The following is a 10535-nucleotide window of genomic DNA, read 5'->3' on the forward strand; positions in this document are numbered from 1 at the left end:
ACAGAGTGGACCTGAGGTCAGGAGACTGGGGAGGAGGAAGCCTGAGCTGAGACCAAGGCCATGAGAGGTGGGGCTCTCTGAAAGGTTACCTCACACTCCTCCAGGATGTCTTCCTGGCTCTGCTGAGGCTGCTGCCAAGTTTCCAGCTGGGACTTAGCTCTCACCGTCTTCCCCCTGGGGGTGCAAGTGCAGGAGCCAGAGGCTGGATCTCCCCTTCGAAGGGACCAACTGATGAAGATGAGCAGGGTGGGGTGAGCGGCTCTGCCACCAGACTGGGATGGGGGATCCTGGTACCTCCCACTGGGTCTGTCTCCCTTCCCCGCCCAGGAAGCTACCAGTCCTGTCAGACTCGTCCCAACCAGGAGGTACACGGGACAGGGAGGGACAGACACCGGCTCTGGGTCTCACTCCAGTGTCCTCACGGGTGCGGCCAGCACCATGGACACCTCACAGGCTCTGCTTCTCTTCCTGTTCCTGGGTAAGCTCCCTGCTCAGCCCCTCAGCCCCTTCCCCACTGGTGCCCCTTCTCAGCAGCACCCCACCCCGCAATGCCCTTCCCTCCTCTCCTCTGCAGCCTCTGGAGTAGGGGTCCTCACCCTCAGAGCCACTTCTGGAGTTCAGCGAACCAGTTTCTCCTTGGACTCAGAAAGCTCTTCCCTGGGCCCGGGTTCAAAAGTTCCCTCCATCAAACCCCACAGCTGGAAACTTCCGGATCTGTCTGCAGGTTCAAAAGCCTCTGCTGCTATCCCTCATTCCAAATGGGTTCCTGAGGCCCTGAATTCGAGCAACGTGCCTGGGTCCTTCTGGTCAAATGTTTCTGCTGAGGCTCAAAATTTGCCCCTGGATCCCACCTTCTCTGAAATCCCTGCTCCTGAAGTATTTCCTGATATCCTGGGTCCTCAAGTTCCTATGAAAGACCCAGAGCCTTCCTTCTCTGTTAAGACCCCAGCTTCAAATATTTCTGCTCAAGATACTAAAGTATCTGTGGAGGCCCCAAAATTCTCCCCCAAGGATCCAGATCTTGAATTCTCTTCCCAGAGACCCCCTGAATCCAAAGTTGCTGCAGAGGCCGGTCCAGCGTCAAGCTTCTCCCAGCAGGTGGGGGGGCCTCTCTCGGTGCTGGTGGGGACCACCATCCAGCTCCCCCTGGTTCCAGTCCCCAACCCTGGACCCCCTGCTCCTCTGGTGGTCTGGCGCAGGGGCTCCAAGGTGCTGGCAGCGGGAGGCCTGGGGCCAGGGGCCCCTCTGATCAGCCTGGACCCCGCTCACAGAGACCGCCTGCGATTTGACCAGGCCCGAGGGGGTCTGGAACTCGCTTCTGCCCAGCTAGAGGATGCCGGGGTCTACACGGCTGAAGTCATCCGGGCCGGAGTCTCCCGGCAGATCCGGGAGTTCACGGTGGGTGTGTATGGTAAGTGCGCCCTGAGGTCCGCAGTGCAGGCTGCGGGGGCGGCTCTGCCAGACCTTGGGGCGGGTCACTGCTGTTCTGAGGATATGTTTACTCCCCAGAGAAAGGGTCCCTGGACAGGGGAGAGAGGACTTCTGGGTTGGAGCGAGGGAGGAGAAAAGGGGCTGGGGGCCAAGATAGGGATGCTTGAGGGAAGTTGGACTTGGGGATCAAGACTCCTGGGGTCCAGGAGAGGAGAGAGCTGGGACCCAGACTCAATGGGTCTGTGAGAAGAGGAGGACTCCTGGGGCTAAGAGGAGCCCCGAAGTCCTGGGTGTAAGGGGTGGAGGGGGCTGGGGCTTGAAGTCCCGGACCTAAAGGACGGGAGGTGTGGGGGTGTGGGGGGCTGGGGGCTGGTCCTGAGCCGTTCCCCCTCTCCCAGAGCCCCTGCCCCAGCTGTCGGTGCAGCCCCAGGCCCCGGAGACAGAGGAGGGGGCGGCCGAGCTCCGGCTGCGCTGCGTCGGGTGGCGGCCGGGCCGCGGGGAGCTGAGCTGGAGCCGGGACGGACGCGCCCTGGAGGCAGCGGACCCCGCGGGAGCGGAGCCGCCCCGCGTCCGCGCAGAGGGCGACCAGCTGCTCATCGCGCGCCCCGCGCGCAGCGACCACGCCCGCTACACGTGCAGCGTCCGCAGCCCCTTCGGCCACAGGGAGGCCGCGGCCGACGTCAGCGTCTTCTGTGAGTCGGGGGAGGCCGCGGCTGGGGGCAGGGATCTGGGGCCCAGGCTCCCGAGTCCCTCGGGAGGAGGGCTGGAGGTCCAGTCCCCGGGGGTCCTGGAGGAGCCCCAGTGACTCCGACTCTCGCCCTCCCTCCACCCAGACGGCCCGGATCCGCCGGTCATCACGGTCTCCTCCGACCGCGACGCCGCCCCCGCCCTCTATGTCACCGCGGGCAGCAACGTGACGCTGCGCTGCTCCGCCGCCTCGCGGCCGCCCGCCGACATCGCGTGGAGCCTGGCCGACCCCGCCGAGGCCGCGGTGCCCGCGGGCCCGCGCCTCCTGCTGCCCGCGGTCAGGCCGGGCCACGCCGGCGCCTACGCCTGCCTCGCCGCGAACCCGCGCACCGGCCGCCGGCGCCGCTCGCTGCTCAACCTCACGGTGGCGGGTGAGCGCGGCTGGGGCGGGCGGGGCCGGGGCCCGCGGGGAAGGGCGGGACCACCGCGGCGGGGCGGGGCGAGCAAGGATGCGCCACAGCAGCTGGGCGGGGCCAGCAAGGGGGCGGGGCCAGCAAGGGAGGGCAGGGCCATGAAGGCGGCGGGGCCACCAAGGGAGGGCAGGGCCACTGCGGGGGCGGGGCCAGCAAGGGAGGGCAGGGCCATGAAGGCGGTGGGGCCACCAAGGGAGGGCAGGGCCACTGCGGGGGCGGGGCCAGCAAGGGAGGGCGGGACCACCGCGGCGGGGCGGGGCGAGCAAGGATGCGCCACAGCAGCGGGGCGGGGCCAGCAAGGGAGGGCAGGGCCACGGCGGGGGCGGGGCCAGGAAGGGAGGGCAGGGCCATGAAGGGGGCGGGGCCAGCAAGGGAGGGCGGGACCACCGCGGCGGCGGGGCGAGCAGGGAAGGGCGGGACCACCGCGGGGGGCGGGGCGAGCAGGGAAGGGCGGGACCACCGCGGGGGCGGAGCCAGCAAGGGAGGGCAGGGCCATGAAGGGGGCGGGGCCAGCAAGGGAGGGCGGGACCACCGCGGGGGCGGGGCCAGCAAGGGAGGGCAGGACCACCGCGGGGGGCGGGGCCAGCAGGGAAGGGCGGGACCACTGCGGCGGGGCGGGGTACCTGGAGAGGGCGGGGCCCGCAAAGAGGGGCAAAGACTCCCTGTAAAAAGGTTGGGAATGCCCTGTAGAAGGGGCAGAACCAGCAAGGACCAGAGGGATGTGCACGATGGAGCAGGATGGCCAGGAGAGGCGACCGAGCCAGCACTGACGGGGCAGAGATTCCTGGGCAAGAAGCAAATTAAGCGGCGGAGTTAAATGGCAAACAATGGGAGCCAGAAAGGGAGGGGACTAAGTTGCTTGGGCCAAGTAAGTGGGATCAGTAAAGAAATTATCTGGGAAAGGGGGCGAAGTCACAAGGGAAACGGGAGGGGCATTCTAGCAAGGGGCATGACCATTTTAGGAAGGGGGCGGAGTCCACCATGAACGGGAGAGATGTCTGACTAAAGGGGCCAAGTGACCTGGCAGAAGGGGTGGGGCTAGAAAGGAAGGGGCCGGGTTACGTTTGTAAGGAAAGGAGTCCGTGTGCAACGATGTAGTATCCTTGGGCAAGGGGGGCAGTCAGTGTGGCTGCAGCCGCCCGCTTGGCCAGCGGTTGCTGGGGAAAGGGAGCGGGGTCAGCAAGAGAATTGGGGCGGGGTCAGTGCCTACGGGGCGGGGCTAAGAGGAGAAGGGGTGGGGTGAGCGCGCGGAGAGGCGGGGCTGGATGGGAGAGAGACTGACTCCTTGACCTCTCCCTCTGTTCCACAGATCTGCCCCCCGGGGCCCCACAGTGCTCAGTCGAAGGGGGTCCCGGGGACCGCAGCCTCCGCTTCCGCTGCTCGTGGCCGGGCGGGGTCCCTGCCGCCTCCCTGCAGTTCCAGGGTCTCCCCGAAGGCGTCCGCGCGGGGCCGGTGCCCTCTGCGCTCCTGGCGGTTGTCCCCGCCCACCCCCGGCTCAGCGGAGTCCCTGTCACCTGCCTCGCTCGCCACCTGGTGACCACGCGCACCTGCACCGTCACCCCGGGTGAGAGCGGGTGGGACTTCTTTCCCGTTTCCGGAAGAGGAGGGGGTATTTCTTAGCTCCTTTAGGACACCAGAAAGGGGGACTTCCTAGCTCCAGGAAGAAGGGTTTCCTTTTGCTTTAACTCTCAGGTAAGACCAAGGTTGTTCCTATACCTCGAGGAGGGGCAGGGACAAAATTTCTTTCCTGGACCCAGGAAGGGGGCTGACACATTCCCACGTGTTCAAAACAGTGAAAGGCTGAGAATAATATGTTTCCCAGCACAGGACCTGGCCTGTAGTATGTACTCAGTAAGTCCTTGTTAAGGAAATCAGATAATGAATGAGTGAGTGAGTGAATGGGCAGTGCTTCCTCATTTGGCTAAGCTGCTAGGGTTTCATTGCTATTTGATTTACTGAAGGGCCCAGGACTTGTTCTTTGACTCAAGGGTAAGGTCTGGACTTTCTTGACTGGGTTTCTTGCACCTGCAGAAGCCCCTCGAGAGGTGCTGCTGCATCCGATTGCAGAGGAGACACGGTCAGGAGAGGCAGAGGTGGCGCTGGAGGCCTCCGGCTGTCCCCCACCTTCAAGAGCATCCTGGGCCCGGGAAGGGCGGCCCCTGGCCCCAGGAGGCGGGGGGCGCCTGCAGCTCAGCCAAGATGGGCGGAGGCTCCTCATTGGCAACTTCAGCCTGGACTGGGACCTGGGAAATTACTCTGTGTTGTGCAGTGGGGCGCTGGGTGCTGGGGGCGACCAGATCACCCTCACTGGTGAGTTTCATTGGTCCTCCAGCCCTCTCTTCCCTCAGACCCAGGAGTCTGGAACCCCACCCCCCTCCTTCCTCAATCCCAGGAGTCTGGACCCCCAACTCCCTCCTCCCTCAGACCCAAGAGTTAAGGCCCCCAGTCCCTTCCTTTTATAGACCCCGAAGTCTGGGTCTCCAGACCCTCTGTCCCTGGGACCTAGGAGTCCAGGCCCACAGCCCCCTTCCCTTTCCCCTCAAGGACCCAGTGCCCTCCTCCTTGATCCCCCCAGGACCCTCCATCTCCTCCTGGAGGCTACAGAGAGCCCGTGATGCAGCAGTGCTGACTTGGGATGTAGAGCGCGGGGTCCTGATCAGCGGTTTTGAGATCCAGGCATGGCGAGAAGGGCCTGACCTGGGCAGAGCCACCATCTACAAGGACTGGGTCTCCCTGCTCAACCTGGGGCCTCGGGAGCGGTCAGCCGTGGTGCCCCTCCCTTCTCAGAACCCCAGGACCTGGGTCTTGCGTATCCTGCCCACCCTGGGGGGCAAGCCAGGGACCCCAACACAAAGCCAGGTCTACAGGGCCGGTGAGTTGGGACTGTCGGAGCTTTCTCCCGGGCTGCCTCCCTCAGTCTGTTTTGCTAGATCCTCCTTCCTTCTCTATATTAGTTTCCTGGGGGCTGCTGTAACAAAGTACTATGAACTGGGGGGCTTGAAACAACAGAAACGTATTCTCTCACAGCTCTGGAGGCCAGAAGTCTGAAATGAAGGTGTCAGCAGAGCCGTACTCCCTCTGAGACTCTGGGTAGAATCCTTGCTTGCCTCTTCCAGCTTCTGGTGGCGGCCGCCAGTCCTTGGCTTGCAGCTGCATCCCTCCAGTCTCTGCCTCCAGCTTCCCACAGCCTTCTCCTCCCTGTGTGCATCTCTGTCCTCTTGTAAGGACACCGGTCGTAATGGATCAGGGCCCTCCCTAATGATCTCATCTTGACTTGATTACATCTGCAAAGACTCTATTTCCAAATAAGGTCACATTCACAGGTACTGGGGGTTAGGACATCAATATATCCTTTTTGGGGGAGACACAATTCAACTCATAACACTCCCCAACTTCTAAGTACTGAATGTCTCAGAGCTCAGTCCTCAGACCTCTTCTCTGCCTGTATTTCTCCCCAGTGTGGCCCTGTCCACCCTCATCGCCTTGAGTATCATTAATACTCAGATGACTCTCAAATGTCCGACCCCCAGCCAGGCCTCTCCTCTGAACTCTGGACTTGCAAAGCCTCCTCCCCGCTTGACACCTTCACTTTGGATGTCCAAGTGGCATCTCAAACTTCACATGCCTAAAATAGACCTCTTGATATTTTGTCCCCCAAACTGCACCCCCTCCTCACTCCCCCAACTCTCCAGTCCTTCCCATCCTGGTCAGTGGCGCCACCCACATGCCCAAGTCACGTCCAACATCCGAAATACCTGTGGGTCCTGTCAATTTTCCTTCCAAAATGCTTTCCTAATCCATCCACTTCTTTCCATCTCCACTCCAACAGCGTGGTCAGACAGCAGCCGTTTATCTGGTCTCTTTATGCCCCTTCTTGCCCTCCTACAATGCCTTCTCCAGGTAGAAGCCAAGGTTTTGCAAATCAGGTCATCTTGCTGCTGCCGTCCTTAAAAGCCTTTCATGAGTTCCTACAAGACCCCCCAGGCTCTGGCCTCTGCTAACCCTTCTAACTTCATCCTCTGCTTTCCCCCTCATTCCATGTCCTCCGCCTGCTCTGGCTTTCACTGAACATAGAACTCTTCCCTACCTCTGAGCCTTTGCATTTTCTGTTCCCTCTGCTTGGAACAGCCTTCCCCTCCTTATAGCATGCCTGGCTCCTTACCCTCCAAGTCTGCTCAAATGTTACTTCCTCAGGGACCTTCCCTCACCACCCTTTCTAAGTGTCACCTCCCCTCCCGTTATTTCTATCATAGCACATTTATTTTTCTTCTTAGTGCAATCTGTAATTATTTATTTGCGCATTCATTTCTGATTTTTCTCCTCAAATGAATCCGCATGAGAGTAGGTATCTTGGTTTGCTCACCAATGGATCTTCACCATCTGGTAGAATGCCAGGCACGCCACAGTCGCTCAGTAAACATTACAGGAATTGAGCGCTGGGGTCCCAGATTCCCGGGTTCTGAGAGGGTGGGGGCAGGGGGCTTCGGAAACAGGGCCAGCCCTGGCTCCTCCCCTCGTTACCCTCCTCTTTGTCTCTTCCAGGCCCCACCCTGAGCCCCGGGGCCATCGCTGGCATCGTCCTGGGCTCCCTACTGGGCCTGGCACTCCTGGCAGCACTTCTCCTCCTGTGCATCTGCTGCCTCTGCCGCTTTCGGGGTGAGTGAGGGACCAACTGGGGGGGGCATCCCGCCATTCTACCTCCATATCAACCAATCAGAGTAGGGCTCCACCTCTCTGACCAGCTTCCCTTGCCATTGGCTGAGTCGGCATATTGGAGCAGCCAATCACGTGTTTCTATTTCTCTTCCTCCTCTCTCTTTCCCAGGAGAGACTCTTAAGAAAAAGAAGTATCCGCCCACCTTGACCCCTGTGGTCCCCCCACCTGAAAAGAAGATGCAGAGCGTGACCCCAGTGCTGGCCCCACAGCCTCTGCCCCTCAAAGTCCCGCTGGAGGACCCTAGCCCAACCAGGGCCCACCGAGTGAGTGTGGGTGCCCCAGTGCCTTCCCGGAACAGGGGTGGGCCTTTCCGTTTTAGTCAGAGGGAGGCGATGGTCTGACTTCCCTTTCTCCAGCTTTACTTGTTGGTTTACAAAGTTGGTAAAATTTTATCCTTTTTTTAGTATATAAAAGTTGGACAGGACTTCCCATCCAACTTTTATGTATATTAAAAGGAGAGTGAAAGCCTAATTTTTCCATAAAGGAGGAAACGTTTATTAAGATTTTTTTTTTTAAAACTTAGGGTGGGACTTCTTTATTCTTTTCCGTAAAAATTGGCGAAACTTCCATATTCTCCGAAGTGGTATGGAATGTCTTCTTCCCTGTAAAAGTTGGGTTGTTGCGTGTCTTATCTCTCCCAAGGTTGGTTAGACATTTTTTTTCCCTCTGCAAATGGAAAGAACCCAGCTAATTTCTTTTTTTTTTTTTTAAAGATTTTATTTATTTATTTTTTCCCCTTAAAGCCCCAGTAGGTAGTTGTATGTCATAGCTGCACATTCTTCTAGTTGCTGTATGTGGGACGTGGCCTCAGCATGGCCGGAGAAGCGGTGCGTCGGTGCACGCCCGGGATGCGAACCCCGGCCGCCAGCAGCGGAGCGCGTGCACTTAACCGCTAGGCCACGGGGCCGGCCCCCCAGCTAATTTCTGAATGGTGTGAGCTAGCGCTAGAAACGGGCGACTCATGTCACATCCGGGCCACCCCTGAGGTCATCCCCCACCACCCCTCTTCTCTCTTGCAGGCCACCGGCCCCAGTCCGGTCATCGTTGCAGGTGGGGGCCAGAAGACTGTTCGGGCAGCCACGCAGGTGTGACCAGGGCTGGTGGCCCGCTCTGTGCAGGACTTTTGGGGCGGGACTTCCTGTTTCACCCCAGCAGCGGGCAGGGCCTTCCTGTCCTGCTAGGACTGAAGGTTGGACCTCGGAAGTGGGACTTCATGTCTGCCTTGCTGCACAGAAGAAGACTCTCCCTGAATTTGTGCAACTAAGGAGGTGGGACTCCTGGCTGGGAGAGACTCCTGCGGTCTAACAGTGTGGTTTGCACAACCTCCAAGCCAGTAAGATGTGCTGGCTCTGCAGTGGACGGGCAGGGCTTGCTGTGCTGCTCCGAGCGAGAGAGGGGCCCAACCTAGTTCTCTGAAAAGATCTTCCTCCATCCACTTTGCCTCCTCCAGGCCACACCCCATTTAGCTCCCAGAATCTTCATCTTAAAACGGATGAGATCACATCCCTCTTCTCTTTAAACGCTCCTATGGCCTTTCAGACATTGTCCAGATGTCTCATCTGACCTTCAAAGCCTAGGGGTTTGGCCTCTGATGGCCTCTTCGACCTCCCCTTCCAGTACTTTCCCCCCTGCTACTCCAGTAGCACAGGCTTCTTCTCCACCATGCTTTATTTTGCCTCTGGGCATTGGCCCCTCGAGTTTACTCTGCCTGGAGCACGGGTCTTTCCCCTGTGCCATTCATTTCTCAAGTGTAAAGGTAACTATTACCATCTCAGAGACGCTTCCCTAACCCCTGCCTCAGTCGTGAGTTAGGTCCCAGAGTCCCTGAACCTCCTGCTCCTCGTAAGTAAATAGATAATTATTGGTTTAGCCTCTAACTCCCTTTCTAAACTGAAAACTTCATGAAAACAGAGACCATGTCATTATCCCCAGCTCTTAACACAGAGCCTGACACACAGTAGGCAATCAATAAATGCTGGTTGACTGATCAAATGTTTTGGTGCCAGTGAAGGGCTGGGCTTACTGCTGCTCTCCCCAGCATGATGTCTTCCTTTTTCAGCTGGGTTTCTCGTTGGAAATCTAGGTAGTGCATCAGAGACTCTTTTGGCTACAAGTAACAAAGCATATGGTGGCATATGGAGGTGGGTGGTTTCAGGCTGGCTCAGCAACTTAGTGACATCATCAAGGACTTGGGAGTGTTTGCATCCTTCTGCTCTGCCACCCTCAGTGGGTTGGCATGTTGTCTCATATAGCAAAATGGCTGCTGCAGCTCCAGGCATTACATCTTCATACAACTGTATCTGAAGACAAAAGGAAGGGAGCAGGGTTCCCTTCCCATACCCCTCCCCTCAACCAACCTCATGAGTGGGGAAAACACTTTCCTAGAAGCCTTCCAGCAAACTTCTCTTATGTCTCATTGACCAAAAACTGGCCACATCACTGCAAGGGAGGCTGGGAAACCAAATATTTCAGCCTGTGTCATGAGAAGTGGGTCTGACAGCAAAGAAAAAAGAGGAAACCAATAACTAAAGCATAGGCAACCAGCATCTGTCTCAGGGAAGGAAAAGATGTGAGGCATTCTGGTTAAAGATAGGCGTGAAAGAAACTTTTGGGAAATAGAGCCCTTGGATCATTTGAAAAGGTGAGGGCTGGGGTCCTGGGTACCTGGACCCTCTATACCTCTTCTGTATCAGTTAGGGTTTCATTTCCTTTTTAGTCACTAGAGACAGAAAACCTAATGCAAATTGGCTTAAACATACAGGGGACTTTATTGCTTATGTAAGTGAAGGCAGCCATCAGGTAAGCTTTGATCCAGCTGTTGAAGCAATGTCATCATGGACTCAGTTTTCTCTAGACCTTCCATTCTGCATTCCATAGTGTCTCCATCCTTCTCAGGCCCCACATGCTGTCTTCCCCACCATTGCTATCCCACAGACCCAAGATCTCTCCATGTGATGGGGAAGAGCAACCCAGCAAATCAGGGGTCATCTCTGTAATGGGTCAATTCCAGATCTACCACAGAGAAAGGAGAGGGCAGGAATGATGCGGGGGGGCAGCACCAGATGACCACGACCCTTTGCCCTCCACTCACCCAAATCCTTAATGACACTGACACCTGCAGGCAAAGACTTTGGAAAAAGGCGTTTATTGGTGTGGTGGTCTCAACACTCCCCATGAATCGGAACACACGGCCCCCAGGGCCCCCCGCCCCCTCCCTTGCCGCCCTCC

General features: G+C 58.4%; 1 protein-coding gene across 3 annotated transcripts; it reads left to right on the top strand.

Moving 5' to 3' along the window:
• Positions 1 to 370: 370 nt before the first annotated feature.
• On the top strand, positions 371 to 9510 carry VSIG10L (V-set and immunoglobulin domain containing 10 like). 3 transcript variants are annotated; one of them, XM_058530005.1, is made up of 10 exons: positions 371 to 478; positions 575 to 1411; positions 1830 to 2123; positions 2265 to 2549; positions 3901 to 4155; positions 4623 to 4901; positions 5167 to 5463; positions 7134 to 7247; positions 7416 to 7576; positions 8327 to 9509. In XM_058530005.1, the coding sequence occupies exons 1-10, from the start codon at positions 439 to 441 to the stop codon at positions 8396 to 8398; spliced, it is 2634 nt and encodes an 877-aa protein (XP_058385988.1). In that variant the 5' UTR covers positions 371 to 438; the 3' UTR covers positions 8399 to 9509. The 3 variants fall into 3 exon arrangements, with proteins under 3 accessions (XP_058385988.1, XP_058385990.1, XP_058385989.1); XM_058530007.1 differs by lacking the exon at positions 4623 to 4901 and having other exon boundaries at positions 8327 to 9510; XM_058530006.1 differs by lacking the exon at positions 8327 to 9509 and having other exon boundaries at positions 7421 to 7489.
• Positions 9511 to 10535: the final 1025 nt, after the last annotated feature.

The sequence above is a fragment of the Diceros bicornis genome, chromosome 34 (assembly GCF_020826845.1).
Source record: "Diceros bicornis minor isolate mBicDic1 chromosome 34, mDicBic1.mat.cur, whole genome shotgun sequence".
NCBI lineage: Eukaryota > Metazoa > Chordata > Mammalia > Perissodactyla > Rhinocerotidae > Diceros > Diceros bicornis.